We start from the raw sequence: 24,176 nt of genomic DNA on the forward strand, positions 1-24,176 counted from the left end.
TAATGTTAAAGTAACATTGTCAAGTAATTACTAAAGCTAAATTAAAGTAATAACTTTATAAGGCTTGTTATTAGACCTTCAATTTAGAATCTCTTTGTAGTAATTTTTAATCAGAGACTGCATGAATAACATCAACAAACATCACTTTAGTATTTGTGCCCCGAGTTAGCTCACCTATGTTAATTAGTTAACCACATTGCTAACCATTATATTGAACTACACTTATTGTGGTTTATGGTCAAGTTACATATACATTAATACTGATTAAGCTAAATTCTAATTATTTTAAATTTACATGTGTTTCGAATTTTGATTTTACTATACATCCATAGAGATATATATACATAGAGTTCTAATTTCAATGTGTTTTATAAGTTTGATGTACATTCAGATCTTTAGAGCCTATACATATTCAGTACAGATAATTTTAGGGTTCTGTACCCAAAGGGTAAAAACGGGACCCTATTACTAAGACTCCACAGTCCGCCTGTCTGTCACCAGGCTGTATCTCATGAACCATGATAGCTAGACAGTTGAAATTTTCACAGATGATGTATTTCTGTTGCCGCTATAACAACAAATACTACTAATAGTGTTGTGTTCCTGCTGGTGAGTAAGGTTGCCAGAGCTCGAGGGAGAGGAGTGTTAGGGTCGGCAACGCGCATGTAACTCCTCTGGAGTTGCAGGCGTACATAGGCTACGGAGACTGCTTAACATCAGGCGGGCCGTATGCTTGTTTGCCACTGACGTAGTATAAAAAAAAAACTAAAAACAATAAAATATATTATACAACAAACGTGATTTTTTGCCGTTTTTCGCGTAATGGTACGGAACCCTCGCGCACGAAGGGTTCCGTAGAAATTGGTATATGGGATATCGATAAAAAGCAGATTGGATAAAAAATAAGCTACCCAAATCACTAACTCCACGCAGACGAAGTCGCGGGCAAAAGCTAGTAATATATAAGACAATATAGGGGCCCACTGACTATCTGTCCGCCGGACGATATCGGCCTGTCAGCACTCAGCACAGAATATATGTACTTGGTACAGAAGATTCACTCCCTAACAAAACGCATCTACTACGCGCAAGGCGGCGCAAGCGCGTGCAGGCGTCCGTTTCACAGCGGTGTGCGGCAATTACTATGGCAAAACCTCAAAATTGAGGCGGACGCAGGTACTTGTAGCGACGCGACGAAATCGCGGAGTCGGACACGCCTGCTGTCAGTTAGAACAAAAATTTGACAGTTCCGAACAACTGACAGGCCGATATCGTCCGGCGGACTGATAGTCTGTGGGCCCCTTTAAAGTCAGATTTATAACTAACATAAACTTTTCGTTTCCAGTATTCAACCTAGGCGAATACCGGCGGCACGCCACAACCGCATACACGTCACACGAGTTCTTCAGAGCAGACAATATAGAAGCCATGGCGATCAGACAGCAGTGCGCGCTCGACGCGTTAAAAGATGTCTGCGAGTGGCTGGTCAAAGGGGGGGAGGTCGCGGTAAGTACTTGTAGAAGGAAGATTCCAGTGTGAAATGTTGTGCATTGAGCTGGAATAGGGATAATGACACATGTTGAATTTTATAACAAAATCTAGTAAAATAAATAGCAAATGAGCAATTTATCAATTACAATAATATCGATATTAAAATAATATATGGAAATGATAAAAAATATGGGATGTAAAAGTTTCAAAATTTAAAGTTTTTTTTACCTTCAAAAAGGAAGATAAAGATACCATTCGATTCCTTGCACTTTATCAAAAAAAAAGATTTTATAGCAACTATATGCGTAAACGCAACATTTCACCGACAAAATGGCAATTTTACTTATTTTCCATACATTCAAGATGGGCTCTCAGTGACCTTGACGTCACGTTCACTTATGGTTTTGTTAGGAGCGTTTCGAGAGTGAAGGTACGACTGTCTGACTTTGACTATCATTTCTGACTTTTGTATTGCTTTAATGCATGCAGGACCCCCATATAGACATTTGATCCCAAAAACAAACCTGATCGATTGATACCATTAATAAAAATTTGTCATCATGCCTATTAAACTTAAACTCGAAAACTACTACTATTTACACTCCTGACAATCGGTGGAACTTGTGTCTTTCCAATAATGTTTTACATATTCAGTTCACATTAACATTTTACAGTATTAACGATAGTACTCGTACGTGGCAGTGCGTCGTAAAACTCGTAAATAATAATGACTGGTATCATCAGCTTATGCGATTATGAGTTTAGCTGCGTGCAGTCCGCCGCCGCTGCTGTCCTCCTATAAAGATTTATCCATTTCGTTCAAGTCTCTACAATATAATATATGTATATATTTTGATCGAGTAGGTCGGCGGGTGGCGTGAGCAAAATGGGACTTTTATTAATCTGTTTTGGACCCCGCGCCCCGCCCATTCCCCTTTCCGCCGCATCCGCAGTAAACATGAGACCATTTCTAAATCAACTCTTTTTAGGGTTACATACCCAAAGGGTAAAAACGGGACCCTATTACTAAGACTCCACTGTCCGCGTGTCTGTCTGTCTGTCACCAGGCTGTATCTCATGAACCGTGATAGCTAGACGATTGAAATATTCACAGATGATGTATTTCTGTTGCCGCTATAACAACATATACTAACAACATAATAAAATAAATATTTAAGTGGGGCTCCCACACAACAAACGTGATCTTTTGCTGTTTTTTGGGTAATGGTACGGAACCCTTCGTGCGCGAGTCCGACTCGCACTTTTTATCTTTCTTGCTATAATAATTTAGGTTTAATTCATGGTGTATGTTACTCAGGTGTTTGACGCGACGAATTCAACGCGGGAGCGCAGGCGCATGATCCGCGACATCGTAGTACACGAGATGGGCTTCAAATTATTCTTTGTGGAGTCCATCTGTGACGACCCACGCATTATCGAGCAGAACATTATGGTGAGTTGCACGGATCGTCCGCTAGATGGCGCTATACAGGTCGTTGCTATTCCTACAACACGCTAACGTTGTGTCGACGTAGAATGTATAAGTAGTACACGTGATGGGCTTCAGATTATTCTTAGTGGAGTCCAACTGTGACGACTCAAGTATTTTCGATCAGAACATTATGGTAAGTTTTTGGGATCTATGGTGTTTGACCCAATATTCATAGTACTGTGAATCTAATACCCCTGCCGAGAACCTGACGGCCCTGGGTGCCTACCGCTAACCACGTTCGACGTGTTGCCTCCCTGTCTCACACTAACGTACGAATTTACAAGTACGACAGAGAGGCAACAAGTCGAACGTGGTTCGCGGTAGGCCCTCTGTTACGACACGTTTTACCTGCGACTCATTTCGTCAACAAGAACCAAGCGTAGGTATAGTATGAATCTTCTCAAATGATTTTTACGTCTAAGACCTTAATCTGTTAAACAAAAGCCATTGTTTCTTTTGAGTGAGCGGTCGGCCATTATGTGCCGTTGTGTATGAGCGCGTGCTACGGCGCGTGCCATTGTTAGACGCAATGGCACACAATGACCGACCGCTCTCACAAAATAAACAATGGCTTTTGTTTAACAGATTAAGGTCTTAGACGTAAAAATCATTTGAGAAGATGCAGACTATAATTACCGTTCACTCTCTAGATTTAATTAACATTAATGTACCGTTTGTCGTTTTGTGTTGTTTGCGTTCATACTGTAGCTAATGAATGATCTCGAACTTAACACTGATCAATGTGTTATCAGACTCAAGACAGTCGGATGAGAACATCAAATATCAAATAAGAAATATAATGGAAAATAAACTCTCTTAGAAGGAAGGAAAGGAAGGAAAATAATAAATTCAGCCTTTGAATAGAGAAATTTTCCGCACCGTGTATAGATAAGTCGCCACGTCAACATTGCACTAAACAAGTAAACAACTGTAGGTTAACCAATGGTACACATTATCTCGTAGCTATAAGGTTCATTTTATGGTCAATTATTTATGTCAACGGTGGTACTTTGTCCGTAACGCATCGCGCAACGTATTAGCGCTCTATGACTAATTGTGGTATTTTCTATAAAAAGGGACCTTATTGTCGATGGCGCTTACGCCATTATTAATGATGCTCCGATATAAATACAATGCCGCGCGACGCTGTGCGGCGTAAGCGCCATCGACAATAAGGTCCCTTTTCATAGAAATGCCCCAATTGTATTTGTAAACAGTTTTCCGATTGAAACAACTAGAATAGTATAGAATCATTTATTGCATGTCATAAACCAACCGGTGGATACTGAATGCATTATTTTTATTAAATATTGTAGATACATAATCAATGCTTATTTAACCCGTGAAGCGCCCCAGTATCACAGTAGTATGGAGTTAGTATAATAATAAACAAATATTATAGGGACATTCTTACACAAATTGACTAAGTCCCACGGTAAGCTCAATAAGGCTTGTGATGTAGGTACTCAGACAACGATATATATAATACACGAACACTTAAATACATAGAAAACATCCATGACTCGGGAACAAATATCTGTGCTCATCACACAAATAAATGCCCTTACCGGGATTCAAACCCAGGAGCATCCGCTTCATAGGCAGGGTCACTGCCCACTAGGCCAGACCGGTCGTTAAAGTGTGATACTGGAGCGCTGCACGGGTTAAAGACTAACAGATAAATAGAGATAATGAGACTTGTGAAGACTAGCGATACGACAACACTACAGACATAACTACTTTTTTACAAGCTTTTATTTAACTTGTAATGTTTGTTTGTAATTATGTTTGTTCAGGTCAAATCTTGCAAGCTTAATTAGACACATTTCCCATTATTCGATTGAGCTGGAACTTCATATCGGTCAGACGACCGGTCTGGCCTAATGGGTAGTGAACTAGTGACCCTACCCACATCACAAGCCTTATTGAGCTTACCGTGGGACTTAGTATATTTGTGTAAGAATGTCCCTATAATATTTATGTATTTATTATTATATACATAATACATATATAAGGTGGGTGACAATGCAATATTATAGTACCATCGAGCTGATCTAACGATAGTCACAGGAGGTGGCCATAGGAACTCTGTGATAAAACAACGCAACTTAGTTTCGTTTGTATGAAACAACTAAATTAACACGTACGCGGACGCTAAGTGACATCAAAGACAAAGACAAAGCATTTTTTGCGAACGTATTAAGTAAATAAGTACATAATATGGACCCTGCAAGGGCGCAGCAATCTTACAATTAAATAACAAAATAAAACTAGGTATACTACAATGGTTTACATTAAATTATTTCTTATCATATATATTAATTAAACATTCTGTCTTCAAAAAATTCCTGTAGCGTGTAAAAAGACTTATCTATTAGAAATACACTAAGACTTAGTGACTAAGTGCTTTTTTTGCTTAGGTTTTCTTTTTCTTTTATTGGTTGCGGTTTGCGGTAGTTTATTGAAGATTTTAATACACATCATGTGTGGTCCGGAGTGAAATATTTTAAAGCTAGAAGTAGGTAAGGAAAGGTACTTATTTTGGCGCAGATTTAATGGTTTTACAAGGCGGTCCTTAGCTTGCAGAAAGAAAGAGTCATGTGTCATAGGCCAAAATAAAAAAAACAACGCGAATGCTATAGCATTCGTGTCCGCGAGTGTCATATATTTCTAAAAGTATACTTCTGAGAGAGTTGTGTCCTTATAAAAATATAATCGGGAGACTTTTGAATCTACATCATACTAAAATCTTCCAGGAAGTGAAAGTGAGCAGCCCCGACTACACGAACATCCAGAACACTGACAACGTGCTGAACGACTTCCTACTACGGATTGAACACTACAAGGAGAAATACGAGCCTTTGGAGGAGAACCTCGAGTCGGACTACAGCTTTATGAAGATCTACGACACGGGAGAGAAGGTAAAAAAGTAGCGAATGAATGGGTGATTGGGATTTAATCCCTTGAGTCCCACAGAAATGACAATCAAACTTCAATTCTAAATTTAAATCATTAAGGTTGTTTTTGGCTGACAAAACATATGGAACTCCAGGGGTTAAGTGATATTTAAGCTAAATATGTAATATAATATAAGTAAAAGTGAGCAGCGCCAACTACACGAACATATACTGCATATATGTAAGTACTGCGGAATGGAGTATCGAGACAAACCATTCTGGTTTAACGATACTTTTTATTAATTACCATGTAAAATTTGTGATTTATCTAGTAAATAAAAAAATAAAAAAAATATATATAGAACACTGACAACGTGCTAAACGACTTCCTACTGCGGATCGAACACTACAAGGAGAAATACGAGCCTTTGATGGAGAACCTCGAGTCGGACTACAGCTTTATCCTTGTAAGGCCCCATGTGCATTACAATGCACACTCTGTTTCAAATGTTTCAATCTAATTCGAACCTTTCAAGAACTAAATAAGGTAGCATTTCTTTTGTTTCATTGTTTTCTAAAGCAATCGACAGTCACCCTAATCTACTATGCAACAAGGTTCAAATTAAAGACAGGGAAATTTTGTATGGTGGGCCTTACGAGGTTATGAAGATCCACGACACAGGAGAGAAGGTAAAAAAGGTAGTGAGTGAACGAATGGGTGAATGGGATTTAATATTTCGAGTCCCACAAAAATGACGATCTAAATCTTCAATTCTAAATGATAATCTTCAAGGTCGTTTACTGGCTAGCAAATCGAGAAATTCTAATTTTAAAACATTAAGGTCGTTTTTTAGTGAGTGAACGAATGGATAAATGGGATTTTCAGCGGATCGAGCACTACAAGGAGAAATACGAGCCTTTGGAGGAGAACCAGGGACCGGACAACCCTTTCCTCCCTAAAACCCTTTCAATGGGCGTCCCTCTAAGACGGCTAAACCAGTGAAAGACGTACCAGTTCGAACTGCTAGCCCATTCATTTGACTATCCCTTACCGAAAAACTTACCAAACAATAAAGCTTTGCAATTGCTTACTGCTATCCTATATATATGCCTTGCATTCCCTTTATCTGGGGGCACGGTAGTGCTTCCGCCAAGACGAGCCAAGTGAAGTGCAAGAGCACTACCTACCTTTTCTCGAGGCGCTTCGTCGTTTTTTTGAACCTTCTCTCATCTTGATCACAGCAAAAATGCAGATATTCATGTTTGATAATGTAAAATAAAATTGTTGTTTTTACTCTTTTCCTCGCAATTTTTTGCATATTCTCTCTCCATAAAAACCTTCCTTGTGCGTTATTGAAAATATGAAAAAAATATATCCGAATTGGTCGATACGTTCTCGTGTTTTGCGCTTATGTTTATATAATACATAGATGCATAAATATAACCACTAAGTTTTCGTTAATTCAGAAAGAGCGCAACTCACTACTTCTTGCCATTGAAAATAGGGAATATTACGCCAAACTTTACGTAGGGGGCGCCACTAGCACAAACTGTAAACAAACGGCCTTGATGCATCAATGTCATATTTATTCGTAACAAATAATCTGTAAAAAATTCTCAAACAAATGTTTAAGGCATAGTATGTATAAGTTACTATGTGGTTTACGGTTTGTGCTAGTGCTGCCTCTGACGGTAGAACATTGCAGTATTACTGCCTATTGAACCGTATTTCGTCTACAGCGGCGATCACTCGGAAGCGGGCGAACATCAGACTTCGCCACCGCCGCCGACTATCGTTTGCTATCGGATGGGAAGTCCTTTATGTATTACAAGGTAGACGATTTAAATTAACACGCTAAAAGGGTAAACTTATAAAGGTATAAGGCTTTAGGCTAACCATTATAAGCAATATGCAAAGTATTGGTGAGCGGATGATAAGGGTTTTGTAAGGGTATTGGGATACTGATTAATCATATGGGTTAGCTAAGGGCTTTAAAAGCATAATGAAAGGGTTTTATTGAGGGGTATTGTGAGTTAAGCCTATACAAAACCCATACAAAACCCTTTGTAAGGGATAGCGGGCCGGTCCCTGGGGAGAACCTCTAGTCGGACTACAGCTTTATGAAGATCTACGACACGGGAGAGAAGGTAAAAAAGGTAATGAGTGAACGAATGGTTGAATGGGATTTAATATCTCGAGTCCCACAAAAATGAAGATCAAAATTCAATTCTAAATGATAATCTTCAAGGTCGTTTACTGGCTGGGCAAATCGAGAGATTCTAATTTTAATACATTAAGGTCGTTTTTTGGCTGGGTGAATAAGTTTTCAGTGTATCATATAACCCTTTGACCCAAAGGCAAAGGCGGTAACTGACGTGCGCGGCTGCAGCCCAATATTAACCTTCGTGCATTCCAACAAGGTTCACAATGACGCGCCGCGCATGATAGGCGTGGCGTTTAAAGGGTTAAGCTAAATACATTGAGGAAACTTTATGGCCAATCTCTTTTGTTTTAATAACAAAACTTCCGTGAGACACAGACATATTAAATATATTAATAACGGGTCACTCACGTATTTTAAGTCGAAAAACGCTCGACATGTTTCACTCCGTACCGAGGAGTCTCATCAGGAGCTTGCGTTGACGGTGACGGACCGGCGCAGACTGCGAGCCGCAGCCCTGCAAACATGTCGAGCGTTTTTCGACTTAAAATACGTGAGTGACCCGTTATTAATATATTTAAAATCTCTTTTGTTGTTGGGAAAATCAGTCTTATTAACCTTACATTAACCGCTGCTAACCATACGGTGTCATTTTATGGGGTAACTCGGTAGACATTCACAGTACATTTATCCTCCAAAAACGATGTTTACGTACAACTACAATATACCGCATGCATACTGAACAATCCTTACGTAATGTGTTTAGAGAAAAGCGGTTATTTCTAGAACTTTGTCTCTGTAAATAATAATGGCGCCTATTTTAGAAAAAAAAAATCCTCGCAGAGAGAACTCAGAGAGCAGTACAGATTTAATCTTGTATGTCCAAAATCAAACAACTCAATGTTCTACAGAAGTACATTAAATACTACAATACGTGTTTTTAACGTTCTGCCAATTGAATGAAAAATGTTAGAGGAAAATCATTTTCAAATTTAAGTAAAAAAACTGGTTGATTGAAAATGTATTTTACAACCTCAATGAGTTTTTTCTGGAATCACCAGTTTGATAATTATAAGTTAGACAGTAAGCTAGCTTTAAGATCATATTGTATGCTCGAAATGGGCAACGGTTGGTTCAATTAACCTTAACCATAGAGTAACTTGTACTAGAGCGGTACTGTCATAGTAAATTTTGTAACCCCAGTAAATTCACTGCCATCTGTCGACACACTTTAAAACTAAAATTGAAGATTTGTAAAAATACGATAAAATGTATTTAAATATAGATAAATGATTTTTTTATTTGCATTAATTATTTTGATGATTTTGACCCATGTTCTTTCATTGATATGCGTTAAAATTGTTAAATAACAAACGAAACCGTCAACGCCATCTATACGACTGTAGGCCAAAACTAGTAGCGCCCTCTGAACGAGAATCAAATTTTCTTGATTTTCGAGGCACGTTTTTTTTCTTAGACTGTATCCATCTATTACGGAGTTATATCTATCTTTGTCTTAACTAACTTAGCGGTTTCACTCACGTATTTTTATCGATACCTCCTGTATATGTCATCTTATGTACACAGTTAACAATGAATAAATACTTTACATTATAATATGCAAAAATGTAACCTAACCATATTTCATCATTTAAATATTTTTTTATTAGTTAATAAAATCTGAATATGTCAAATTATTGACTCCGCTAGGCCAAAATTGGCTTTCGTATGTCTGCCCGGTTTTTCTCCTCTACAACATCGCATTTCTCAACCAATTCCCGAGAAATTTTGTGAGCCAGGTTCTTTAATCAAAAATATACTTTTTGCCATGGAGGTTCGTGAGGTCTAACAGAGCTATGCTGTGTGAATCTGGTTAATTTGTTTTTCCTTTTTTAGGTAGTGGTTCACAAACACGAAGGACACATACAGAGTCGGATAGTCTACTACCTGATGAACATACACATAGTGCCACGGACCATATATTTGACTAGGGTGAGTCTTTCAATTAAAACATATGTAGAGTTAGACCAAGATAGTTCTGCAGCTATTTTGATAGCCCACTGTGCCAGTGTTATTATAAATTTCTATGAAATTATGACGTATAAATAACCCTTTCACAGTCTGTGCTGTCAAAATCGTTGCAGAGTTATCTTGGTCTAACTCTATATATGTCGGTATTTGTTTTAAACGAGTTTGCTATTTGCTTCCACATTACATTCAGAACTTATTAAGATTCTTGAAATAAAGAAAAAAATATATTTACTGTTTTGAAAGAAGAAAAATAAACAAATTCATTGTCTCGGCTAAACCATTGCTGTGGGACTCTGGCCTCCCCTCTACTACATAATACCGAAGTTTACTCGATTGCGGTTAATATTTCCATCGTTTCCTTCACTTAGTACAGAGGTGTACTAGCTGAAAATTATATACTAATATCCTATTCCAAATATTCGAATAATGGTCCACGCCTGAACTGTAAGCTTACACTGTAATTCCTGCAATTGTCTATAACTTGTTCTGTGAGCCAAATAAACGAAATAACCGCGGCCGAAATGGCGAATATTTCTATTTTCCTCTCCATTTTAACTTATAATTCCATGGACACAATTAATTGAGGGGCTATAAAATTTAAACTAAAATAAAACAAACTTTCTATGTTTATTAATATTTCCAGCACGGCGAAAGCGTGCACAACATCGTAGGCCGCATCGGCGGCGACAGCGCGCTGTCTCCCCGCGGCACGCAGTACGCCAGCGCGTTAGCGCGCTACATCGACGCTCAGGCCATCCCTGGGCTGCGTGTGTGGACGTCGTGGATGCGGCGCGCCATACAGACGGTTAAGGACGTCAAGGCGCCACAGGAACGGTGGAAGGCGCTCAACGAGATAGATGCTGTAAGTGTATAGTCATGCATCGACCAGGTCATCCCTAGCCTGCGTGTGTGGACGTGGATGCGACGCGCCATACAGACGGTTAAGGACGTCAAGGCGCCGCAGGAGCGGTGGAAGGCGCTCAACGAGATAGATGCTGTAAGTGTATAGTCATGCATCGACCAGGTCATCCCTAGCCTGCGTGTGTGGACGTGGATGCGACGCGCCATACAGACGGTTAAGGACGTCAAGGCGCCGCAGGAGCGGTGGAAGGCGCTCAACGAGATAGATGCTGTAAGTGTATAGTCATGCATCGACCAGGTCATCCCTAGCCTGCGTGTGTGGACGTGGATGCGACGCGCCATACAGACGGTTAAGGACGTCAAGGCGCCGCAGGAGCGGTGGAAGGCGCTCAACGAGATAGATGCTGTAAGTGTATAGTCATGCATCGACCAGGTCATCCCTAGCCTGCGTGTGTGGACGTGGATGCGACGCGCCATACAGACGGTTAAGGACGTCAAGGCGCCGCAGGAGCGGTGGAAGGCGCTCAACGAGATAGATGCTGTAAGTGTATAGTCATGCATCGACCAGGTCATCCCTAGCCTGCGTGTGTGGACGTGGATGCGACGCGCCATACAGACGGTTAAGGACGTCAAGGCGCCGCAGGAGCGGTGGAAGGCGCTCAACGAGATAGATGCTGTAAGTGTATAGTCATGCATCGACCAGGTCATCCCTAGCCTGCGTGTGTAGACGACTTTACGAGACGCGTCCTATAGAAATACGGGTCATACAATACACATTACGCACGTAGAAAAATAGAAGTTGTTCTGTTCCCTAAAGTTATGTATAATGTAACACAATGTGCATTTGTTTGCCACCAAAACGACCCGAAAAAATTACATCGCCGAAAATTAATCCTGATATTGTTAATAACCTGTACCTTTTACAATTAAGAACTATTTCTTAACTTTTACGTACAGCTAGAAAAATTTGGATCCCAATTTGTTGGTCATCCATTCCCTGCACGGATCACGTTATTATTCCGTAAATAGTCTTATTTATTATCCATTTATCCCCCAGGGCATCTGCGAAGAGATGACCTACGCCGAGATCCAAGAAAAGTACCCTTCAGACTTCAACGCGCGGGACGCGAACAAGTTCGCATACAGATACCCCCGGGGAGAAAGCTACGAAGACTTAGTAGCGAGACTCGAACCTGTTATCATGGAGCTGGAGAGACAGGGGAACGTGCTGGTGGTGTCACACCAGGCGGTCATGCGGTGTCTACTGGCGTACTTCCTTGACAAGTCTGCTGGTAGGTTCTCCTAATATATGGTTTTATAAAAGCACCCGTTCTACGTTGTTTGTTGTTGTCCTATGGCACCCCAGAGGTGCAAGGGCCTTCACAAGCTCGCGCCACGCCTTCCTATCCTCAGCGACCCCTCCGGCCTCGCTCCGGCTCACCCGCCCGCTCGCGGCTCACTCATGCCAAAGATAGATATAACTCCGTAATAGATGGATACAGTCTAAGGAAAAAACGTGCCTCGAAAATCAAGAAAATTTGATTCTCGTTCAGAGGGCGCTACTAGTTTTGGCCTACAGTCGTATAGATGGCGTTGACGGTTTCGTTTGTTATTTAACAATTTTAACGCATATCAGTGAAAGAACATGGGTCAAAATCATAAAAATAATTAATGCAAATAAAAAAAATAATTTATCTATATTTAAATACATTCTATCGTATTTTTATAAATCTTCATTTTTAGTTTTAAAGTGTGTCGACAGATGGCAGTGAATTTACTGGGGTTACAAAATTTAGTATGACAGTACCGCTCTAGTATAAGTTACTCTATGCTCATGCTCACGCCGGACGCTGTCACGCCGCCAACAGTGTACAGGGCGCCCGCGCCCGCGCCCGGAGCCACGGCTTCCGTCCGGCGGTTTCCATACGTTGTTTGCTTTCTAGTATCCCGGATCGACTTTCCAACTGACAGCCAGAGTTATCGCATAATGTAACGCCATCTACAACAGCTTTCTAAAAGGCTTCAGCTTTTTTAGGATTCCGTCACAGAATAACTAATAGTACTACCGTACAGAAAATTCACTCCTTCACAAAATCCAGTTTTAGGTATAAAATTATACCTACACTCGCCGCTTGCAAGCAGAATTGAAACTTATAACCGCGCACGAACCGTGAATTATCTTTGCGCGCCGCAGTTTTATGACCGAGCTGCGAGTGTCGGGACGGGGTTGTCACTTGACAAGTTTTTGTACCTATACCTACTGATTTATTATTTTTAAGATAAATATGTAGGAATTACAAACGTTGATTCTGTGAACATACAATTTTTAGCCGGAATATATAGTCCGGAATTTAAAAAATATGTTTTTTCTGCTTCCTTGTTCTTTCGTTTATTCAGACATCCGTAAACAGAACACTATCTTTTATACAGTTAAGATCGCGATTTAGGTTTCGAAGCCATTGCGTATTTTCAATTTTGCGCGAGCGCCACGTGACACGACTCGTGCGAGCCGAGCGGCAGCCCACTGCCATACACCTTCCCCGTTCCCCGGCGGTGCGCCGGCCAAATATACCTAAACTGCGCAGTGACACCCCCCTGATTCCGTACCCAAAGGGTAAAAACGTAGGGTCCCGTCTGTCTGTCACTAGGCTTTAATTCGTGAACCATGACAGTTGAAATTTTCACAGATGACGTATTTCTGTTGTGTTATAGTAACAACAAATACTAAAAACAGAATAAAATAAATATTTAAGTGGGGCTATCATACAATAAATCATATCATATTGTTTGCTAGCTATATGCATAATAGGCAACAATTTGTAAAGCACGGATGTTTCGTATCTTCCATCTATCCAACAAGATCAGGCGTTAGTCAAGGCTCCATTCTTGGCCCACTTTTATTTGGAGTCATGATTAATGATCTTGAACTAGTGATGAAACACGCAAGATGTCTTCTTTATGCGGATAAGCATTAGTATCTGCGGTATAGAAGAAGTGGCAGATTGCGAGGCAATGCAGGCGGACATAGAGGCTGTATTTAATTGGAGCACAGTATACCTATACAAGCTGTTTTTTAATGTTTCCAAATGCTGTGTTTTGTCCTATACTCGCTCATTGAAACCACTTCACGCCCAGTATTTACTTGGATCTGAAGTAATAACTCGCGTAACTACAATAAAAGACCTCGGTGTTATTTTTGATGCCAGACTTACTTTTCGCGATCATTGAGACTCTGGCTACCGATTGTTTTAAAACTCTGGGATTCATCACCAGGAATGCTCGCGACTTTAACAACCCAAAGGCAATTAAATTACTTTATACAGCCCTTATAGACCTGTACCGCTGGCTATATTTTGACCCCTAGGTTATAAAAATATTAAAGTCAATTCTGTTTTCGCTTATGAATACTTTGTTAAGATGTAAATCTTACATTTTGTTTTGTGTCATATATATAATTTGCTTTTCTAGTAATTTGTTATTTTGTGGTAATTATTTTTTATTTTGAATTATCTTGGAGAAAAAAATATTCGAGAGAACACATGTAACTGTGTTGCATTTAGGATAGTGTTTTTAGTGTGAAAACATAGTTTGTGTCAATTACGTCCACTGCAATCTGATACTATGTCATAATATTCTAAATGACACAAAAAAAAATTAGAGTTAAAAAAAATTACTTAGGTCGAATTTAATCGTTTAAATAGGTCCATTAAATGATTTTGTGTCTTATTAAGGCATAGCTTCATAAGATATTTGATGATTTTGTTGTAACAGGCAGTCACCGTTACAAAAGAATATTAAAGATATTAGAGTTTACATCTTATTAATTTGAAATGCAAGATAAATAAGATGTATGAATTTGTGTCACTTGCATCCACTGCATAAACAAATATTACAAAAATATTATTTGCGTTCAAACGAAGCTAGCGGGCGGTCTGAATGGGCAACGGAGGCCGTGCAGGGTGGGGCCGCGGCGTGACCTTGCCGTACGCAACGCATGTTTACTTCGCCTGTGCGCCAAATTAACGCAACTTATTCAAAGAAGTTACGCAAACAACACAACAACAAGCAACAAGCAAGCAAAGAATGCGTCGAATTATCTTTTACCTATTTAAAACTCATAGATATTGTACAATGTCACCATTATGCAAAAGAACTGTAAGTACATGTTTGATTTGCGAGCGAGCTGGCAACATTGCGCAGGGAAATCTTAAAAATATCGCGTTTACGTGAACGCCACATACATTTGTGACAGTGATAGGGAAAAGGTACCACTAAAGTAAAATTTGGTTATTAATACGATGACTTTCTTTCATTCTTTGATAAAAAAAATTGCTATTTATGCAACAAGTGCGGAAGTCATCTTTACGCACGTGTATCATACAATGTTTTACTATGCATTGTGCGAGTAAATAAAAAAACATGTCATGGCAAATAAGTTTAATTATTAAAAGGAGTGTTTTAAATCGACACGAGTTGCGAATTACTTATTCGCACGTGTATCGTACGTTTTACAGTACATATGGCCCTTTAAACTTTCGACATATGCACGGTAAGTGCTCTTTTCCGCACTAGTGCGAGAAAGTAGCACCATATGTACTGTAAAAACAAAAAGCACTAGTGCGGAAAAGCAGTACTTTCCGCACGATATGGCTCTGTAGGAAACGCACTTTTCGAGCACATGCATTGTAAAAAAATATATAGGACTGTATCTCCTAAACCATGCGTCGTTGCGCAAAAATAATAAAATTTTCGTTCCCCTTTATGTAACCCAAAAGACATACATGAAAATACAATGAAAAAAAAAGAAACAAAATCTTTATAGGGCTGTATTAGCTGTATCTCCTATATCGTGCATCGTAGCGCAAAAATAATCAAATTTTCGCTCCCCTTAAGAAACCCTTAATTAAAACTTTAAAAAAAAACCAGGAAAAAACTTTATAGAGCTATTATAGCTATATATATAGATATAATATCTCCTAAACCGTGCGTGGTGGCGCAAAAATAATAAAAATTTCGTTCCCCTTTATGAAGCCCCAAAGTAATATACTAAAAACACAATGAAAAAAAAGAAAAAAAATAACAAAAAAACTTTATAGGGCTGTATCTCCTACACCGTGCATCGTAGCGCAAAAATAATTAAAAAAAATCCCTTTAAGAAACCCCTAATTAAGATTGAAAAACGCAAAAAAGAAAAAGAGGAAAAAAAATCATTTTAGGGCTGTATCTCCTAAACCGTGCGTCGTAGCGCAAAAATAATAAAATTTTCGTTCCCCTTTACGGAACCCCAAAGTAATATACAAAAAACACAATGAAAAAAAAAACAAAAAAACTTTATAGGGCTGTATCTCCTAAACCGTCGTAGCGCAAAAATAATCAAATTTTCGTTCCCCTTTGTGGAACCCCAAACTAATATACAAAAAACACAATGAAAAAAAAAACAAAAAAAAAATCTTTATAGGGCTGCATCTCCTAAATCGTGCATCGTAGCGCAAAAATAATCAATTTTTCGTTCCCCTTTAAGGATCCCGTAATTAATACTTAAAAAAAAACAAAAAAAAAACAGGAAAAAATCTTTATAGAGCTATATCTCCTAAACCGTGCGTGGTAGCGCAAAAAGAACAAAATTTTCGTTCCCCTTTACGGAACCCCTAAATAATATACAAAAAACACAATGAAAAAAAAACAACAAAAAAATCTTTATAGGGCTGCATCTCCTAAACCGTGCATCGTAGCACAAAAATAATCAAATTTTCGTTCCCCTTTAAGAAACCCTTAATTAAAACTTAAAAAAAAAAACCAGGAAAAAAAACTTTATAGAGCTATTATAGCTATATATATAGATATAATATCTCCTAAACCGTGCGTGGTGGCGCAAAAATAATAAAATTTTCGTTCCCCTTTATGCAACCCATAATTTATATTTAAAAAAAAACGCAAAATTAAAAAAAAAACATATCATTATCTCTTAAACCATGCGTCGTAGTGCAAAAATAATTTAAAAAAACCCCTTTAAGAAACCCGTAATTAATACTTAAAAAAAAAACAAAAAAAAACAGGAAAAAAAACTTTATAGAGCTGTATCTCCTAAACCGTGCGTGGTACCGCAAAAACAATAAAATTTTCGTTCCCCTTTATGCAACCCATAATTTATATTTAAAAAAAACGCAAAATTTAAAAAAAACAATCTTTATAGGGCTGTATCTCCTAAACCATGCGTCGTAGCGCAAAAATAATAAAATTTTCGTTCCCCTTTATGCAACCCATAATTTATATTTAAAAAAAAACGCAAAATTAAAAAAAAAAATCATTATAGGGCTGTATCTCTTAAACCATGCGTCGTAGCGCAAAAATAATTTAAAAAACCCCTTTAAGAAACCCGTAATTAATACTTAAAAAAAAACAAAAAAAAACCAGGAAAAAAAACTTTATAGAGCTGTATCTCCTAAACCGTGCGTGGTACCGCAAAAACAATAAAATTTTCGTTCCCCTTTATGCAACCCATAATTTATATTTAAAAAAACGCAAAATTTAAAAAAAAATCTTTATAGGGCTGTATCTCCTAAACCATGTGTCGTAGCGCAAAAATAATAAAATTTTCGTTCCCCTTTATGAAACCCCAAAGTAATATACAAAAAACACAATGTAAAAAAGAAAAATAGAAAAAAAAACAATAAAAAAATCTTTATAGGGCTGTATCTCCTAAACCATGCGTCGTAGCGCAAAAATAATAAAATTTTCGTTCCCCTTTATGCAACCCATAATTTATATTAAAAAAAAAACGCAAAATTAAAAAAAAAATCATTATAGGGCTGTATCTCTTAAACCATGCGTCGTAGCGCAAAAATAATTTAAAAAACCCCTTTAAGAAACCCGTAATTAATACTTTAAAAAAAACAAAAAAAAACCAGGAAAAAAAACTTTATAGAGCTGTATCTCCTAAACCGTGCGTGGTACCGCAAAAACAATAAAATTTTCGTTCCCCTTTATGCAACTCATAATTTATATTTAAAAAAACGCAAAATTTAAAAAAAAAATCTTTATAGGGCTGTATCTCCTAAACCATGCGTCGTAGCGCAAAAATAATAAAATTTTCGTTCCCCTTTATGCAACCCATAATTTATATTTAAAAAAAAAATTATTATAGGGCTGTATCTCTTAAACCATGCGTCGTAGCGCAAAAATAATTTAAAAAACCCCTTTAAGAAACCCGTAATTAATACTTAAAAAAAAAACAAAAAAAAAACCAGGAAAAAAAAACTTTATAGAGCTGTATCTCCTAAACCGTGCGTGGTACCGCAAAAACAATAAAATTTTCGTTCCCCTTTATGCAACCCATAATTTATATTTAAAAAAACGCAAAATAAAAAAAAAATCTTTATAGGGCTGTATCTCCTAAACCATGTGTCGTAGCGCAAAAATAATAAAATTTTCGTTCCCCTTTATGAAACCCCAAAGTAATATACAAAAAACACAATGTAAAAAAGAAAAATAGAAAAAAAACAATAAAAAAATCTTTATAGGGCTGTATCTCCTAAACCATGCGTCGTAGCGCAAAAATAATAAAATTTTCGTTCCCCTTTATGCAACCCATAATTTATATTTAAAAAAAAAACGCAAAATTAAAAAAAAAATCATTATAGGGCTGTATCTCTTAAACCATGCGTCGTAGCGCAAAAATAATTTAAAAAACCCCTTTAAGAAACCCGTAATTAATACTTAAAAAAAAACAAAAAAAAACCAGGAAAAAAAACTTTATAGAGCTGTATCTCCTAAACCGTGCGTGGTACCGCAAAAACAATAAAATTTTCGTTCCCCTTTATGCAACTCATAATTTATATTTAAAAAAACGCAAAATTTAAAAAAAAATCTTTATAGGGCTGTATCTCCTAAACCATGCGTAGCGCAAAAATAATAAAATTTTCGTTCCCCTTTATGAAGCCCCAAAATAATATACAAAAACACAAGAAAAAGAAAGAAAAAAATAATAACAAAAAACTTTATAGGGCTGTATCTCCTAAACCGTGCATCGTAGCGCAAAAATAATCAATATCCGTTCCCCTTTAAGAAGCCCCTAATTATGATTTAAAAACGCAAAAAAGAAAAAGAGAAAAAAATCATTTTAGGGCTGTATCTCCTAAACCGTGCGTCGTAGCGCAAAAATAATAAAATTTTCGTTCCCTTTTATGAAACCCCAAAGTAATAACAAAAAACGCAATGACAAAAAAAAGAAAAAAAAACTTTAGGGATGTATCTCCTAAACCGTGCATGGTAGCGAAAAATAATCAAATTTTCGTTCCCCTTAAGAAGCCCTTAATTAAGATTTAAAAACGTAAAAAAGAAAAAGAAAAAAATCTATATAGGGCTGTATCTCCTAAACCGTGCGTCGTAGCGCAAAAATAATCAACTTTTCGGTCCCCTTTATGTAACCATTAATTTATACAAAAAAAAAAGTTTTTTTTTATAGGGCTTGATCTCCTAAACCATGCGTCGTAGCGCAAAAATAATTAAATTTTCGTTCCCCTTTATGAAACCTCAAAGTAATATACAAAAAACACAATGTAAAAAAGAAAAAAACAATAAAAAAACTTTATAGGGCTGTATCTCCTAAACCGTGCGTCGTAGCGCAAAAATAATCAAATTTTCTTTCCTCTTTATTCAACCCTTAATTTATATTTAAAAAAAAAAACGCTTTCACTAAACTGCTGTAACTCGGAAACTTAGAATCCACAAAGGGGACTTTACTAAATTATGACACATATTAAAGCCTGACCAGTAATATATGATCATTGTCAAGAGGGCGCTGTTCATTCTCACGTATAGGGTGACAGTTCAGTATAGTATGAAAAAATATTGTATTTAATGAACATCATCATCAATGTAATTAATGTTGCTTGCCACGCTTAAACATAACAAAAATCACAATAAATTGAGTCTTAAAATAAACTTAAAAAGTCTACTAAAAATCGAAACAAAAGTAATTTTTAAGTCGCTGATGTGACATTCTCAATCAAAAGGTAGGTACCACTTTGTCGTTTACCATAAAGACGAAATTTGATTATATCTTTATACAAATAACCTGTCAGAGAAAGTGGTACCTTTTGATTAGGAACGTCACAAATGTTGGTCAGTATGAGGAGTGCAGCCTACAGTTTATTTTTAATTATATTTATATACCTACTACGGTAAGATTGATAAGACAATGTAATTATGCCTCCGAATGAAATAAATACACTGTATCGCAAAACTAAGTGGCGAGACAGCTCATAATGCCATCTCTTGGTTGGTCTTAACTTAACAAGGGTAAAGGAGATAGTATTAAGATCTCAGTCGCCAGCTGATATTGCGGCAAGTATAATAAGCACCCCACCCGCGTAGGTACCCTTCCCCGCGCACGCCCTTCTTGCTCAATTGAGTTTTATTTTGCCAGATAGAAAAAAAACCGTGGATCAAAATGACCCAAATTATGAATGATGTCTCAATGTGGTATTATAATATTATAGACGTAAACTTAATAATATGAATTTTTTTTTGTGGCAGATACAGGGTGTTAATTAGAATTTTTTTTTTTTTAAATAAAAGCGGTGGATGAATTTGACACAGATTTGTTTGAATAACATATAACAATGTTCTGTAAAGTACAACACTTCACTTACCGACTCTAATATTTTTTTAGGCGTTTTAGGATCAATATTAGGTATTTATTAAATGCCATTATACCCGTGGATGAAAATGACACAAAATGCGTGTGTACGTCGGAAGCCACTTTGCCTTTACAGGGAAACAAAGAATTTCGTCTCGAATATTTTTTTTACAGAATGCTGATTGAAAAAAGAAATACCTAAATTTCTACCTAAGCAAATACCTAGGATGACACAAAATATTATTTTTAGGTTTAGTATATGGTCTGGAAACTATATATAAAAAATAAGCAACATTAATATTCTTATAACCTCAGAAGTTATTGGTACAGGTCTATTATTCGGAGTAAGCTTGAAGGCGCCAGCATAGTGTGGAGTCCCGCTGAGATTATGTATGCCTTGCTACTAGAAAAGGTACAGAAGGCATTCCTAAGGTTCCTGTACAAGAATGTTTACAAGTACTATCCATTTTCATACCCTACAAAATTTTTGTTAGGATCCCTGGGTTTCAACTCCCTGCAAGTGAGGCGTAACTATAATCATAGAGTAACTTATACTAGAGCGGTACTGTCATAGTAAATTTTGTAACCCCAGTAAATTCACTGCCATCTGTCGACACACTTTAAAACTAAAATTGAAGATTTGTAAAAATACGATAAAACGTATTTAAATATAGATAAATGATTTTTTTATTTGCATTAATTATTTTGATGATTTTGACCCATGTTCTTTCACTGATATGCTTTAAAATTGTTAAATAACAAACGAAACCGTCAACGCCATCTATACGACTGTAGGCCAAAACTAGTAGCGCCCTCTGAACGAGAATCAAATTTTCTTTATTTTCGAGGCACGTTTTTTCCTTAGACTGTATCCATCTATTACGGAGTTATATCTATCTTTGGTTGTATGCTTTCTAGTATCCCAGATCGACTTTCCAACTGACAACCAGAGTTATCGCATAATGTAACGCCATCTACAACAGCTTTCTAAAAGGCTTCAGCTTTTTTAGGATTCCGTACCCGAAGGGTAAAAACGTAGGGTCCCGTCTGTCTGTCACTAGGCTTTATTTCGTGAACCATGACAGTTGAAATTTTCAGACGTATTTCTGTTGTGTTATAGTAACAACAAATACTAAAAACAGAATAAAATAAATATTTAAGTGGGGCTATCATACAATAAATCATATCGTATTGTTTGCTAGCTATATGCATAATAGGCAACAATTTGTAAAGCACGGATGTTTCGTATCTTCCATCTATCCAACAAGATCAGGCGTTAGTCAAGACTCCATTCTTGGCCCACTTTTATTTGGAGTCATGATTAATGATCTTGAACTAGTGATGAAACACGCAAGATGTCTTCTTTATGCGGATAAGCATTAGTATCTGCTGTATAAAGCTTATCTGCGGTATAGAAGGAGTGGCAGATTGCGAGGCAATGCAGGCGGACATAGAGGCTGTATTTAATTGGAGCACAGTATACAAGCTGTTTTTTTAATGTTTCCAAATGCTGTGTTTTGTCCTATACTCGCTCATTGAAACCACTTCACGCCCAGTAGTTACTTGGATCTGAAGTAATAACTCGCGTAACTACAATAAAAGACCTCGGTGTTATTTTTGATGCCAGGCTTACTTTTCGCGATCATTGAGGCTCTGGCTACCGATTGTTTTAAAAGCCTGGGATTCATCACCAGGAATGCTCGCGACTTTAACAACCCAAAGGCAATTAAATTACTTCATACAGCCCTTGTTCGGAGTAAGCTTGAAGCCGCCAGCATAGTGTGGAGTCCCGCTGAGAGTACGTATGCCTTGCTACTAGAAAAGGTACAGAAGGCATTCCTAAGGTTCCTGTACAAGAATGTTTACAAGTACTATCCATTTTTATACCCTACAAAATTTTTGTTAGGATCCCTGGGTTTCAACTCCCTGCAAGTGAGGCGTAACTATAATCATAGAGTAACTTATACTAGAGCGGTACTGTCATAGTAAATTTTGTAACCCCAGTAAATTCTCTGCCATCTGTCGACACACTTTAAAACTAAAAATAAATATTTATAAAAATACGATAAAATGTATTTAAATATGGATAAATGATTTTTTTTATTTGCATTTATTATTTTTATGATTTTGACCCATGTTCTTTCACTGATATGCGTTAAAATTGTTAAATAACAAACGAAACACGAAACTGTCAACGCCATCTATACGACAGTAGACCAAAGCTAGTAGCGCCCTCTGAACGAGAATCAAATTTTCTTGATTTACGAGGTACATTTTTCCTTAGACTGTATCCATCTATTACGGAGTTATATGTATCTTTGCTATAATCTTCTGATAGTGGCTTGTAGAACTTTGCGCGGAGATTTCGACTGCCCCGACCTAGTGTCACAGATAGTGAGGCTGTCTGTACCTTTCCTATCCAAGCAGGAATTTAGGCCCAGACACCATAACCTTCTTGCAGTCCCAGCAACGCGCACTGTAGCACACCAAAAATTTCCTCTCATTCGCGCTCTAAAATTTCTGAACGCGCTTCTGTCATGGGCTCCTGAAAGTGATTTGTTTGCAAGTCGATGGGTAAGTGTATGTAATATCTGTCTGAAGTATTGCGCGGCGATGGATGGTAGTGGTATTTTATAAAATTGTTATTGTAACGTGTTGTGTACCTTAGCTAATAAGTTGAAAGCTCTCTAGATTGTACAGTGATTTGGTGTATACTGTCAGACTGTATAAGTTTTGTTTGAATAAATAAATAAACGTGATATTTTTGCCGTTTTTTGCGTAATGGTACGGATACGGAACTCTTCGTGCGCGAGTCCGACTCGCACTTGGCCGATTTTTTTTTTTCGAAGTATAAATTTATCTTTCGATGGATCTTTGATTGTGTATATGATGATTGTGATTTTGACGAGCGGTCTGGCCTAGTGGGTAGTGACCCTGCCAATGAAACCGATGGTCCCGGGTTCGAATCCCGGTAAGGGCATTTATTTGTGTGATGACACAGATATTTGTTTTCGAGTCATGGTTGTTTTCTATGTATTTAAGTATTTGTATAAGTATTATATATATCGTTGTCTGAGTACCCACAACACAAGCCTTCTTGAGCTTACCGCGGGGCTTAGTCAATTTGCGTAAAAATGTCCTATAATATTTATTTTTCACCTCAGCAGCTCGAACAAGCCTACTTTCGTACAATGTAGCTTTTTAATTTAGTGAAGGCCATGAACTTTATACTTTTATTACATTTTTTTATGGTATGGTATGGTATCGTATCGTATCGTATCGTATCGTATGGTATGGTACATATTAAAATACTTTTTTTTTTTCTTTTTATTCTGTGTAATTCGAAATACATTTTAACCTTTAATATGTTCTCACTACTGTGGTGAAAAATTATGTGTGCAACACGAGAGAGAGCGAAGTTATTTTACATCTCGTGTTTTTGAGTCCCTCGCTACGCTCAAGATTCTACCTTAGAATCACTCGCTTCGCTCGTGATTCAATTATATTGTCTTTCGCTTTCTCGGGACTCAAAATAAACACTCGCAAGAAAAACCAACTTTCCTCTTTTGTTGCATATTTCTTATTTATATGAAATGATTTGT

The 24,176-nt window shown here is 37.4% G+C and overlaps 1 protein-coding gene across 3 annotated transcripts in view; it reads left to right on the forward strand.

The window, feature by feature from the left end:
- Positions 1 to 24,176, forward strand: part of LOC134746301 (6-phosphofructo-2-kinase/fructose-2,6-bisphosphatase) — a 70,320-nt gene that overhangs the window by 33,664 nt on the left and 12,480 nt on the right. For all 3 annotated transcript variants that reach the window (XM_063680677.1, XM_063680678.1, XM_063680679.1), the window contains exons 3-8: positions 1,346 to 1,506; positions 2,810 to 2,944; positions 5,740 to 5,904; positions 9,939 to 10,034; positions 10,717 to 10,935; positions 11,992 to 12,226. In XM_063680677.1, coding sequence (XP_063536747.1) covers positions 1,346 to 1,506; positions 2,810 to 2,944; positions 5,740 to 5,904; positions 9,939 to 10,034; positions 10,717 to 10,935; positions 11,992 to 12,226 — 1,011 coding nt within the window. The remainder of the gene's footprint in view (positions 1 to 1,345; positions 1,507 to 2,809; positions 2,945 to 5,739; positions 5,905 to 9,938; positions 10,035 to 10,716; positions 10,936 to 11,991; positions 12,227 to 24,176) is intronic.

This window comes from Cydia strobilella, chromosome 12 (assembly GCF_947568885.1).
Source record: "Cydia strobilella chromosome 12, ilCydStro3.1, whole genome shotgun sequence".
Classification (NCBI taxonomy): Eukaryota; Metazoa; Arthropoda; class Insecta; order Lepidoptera; family Tortricidae; genus Cydia; species Cydia strobilella.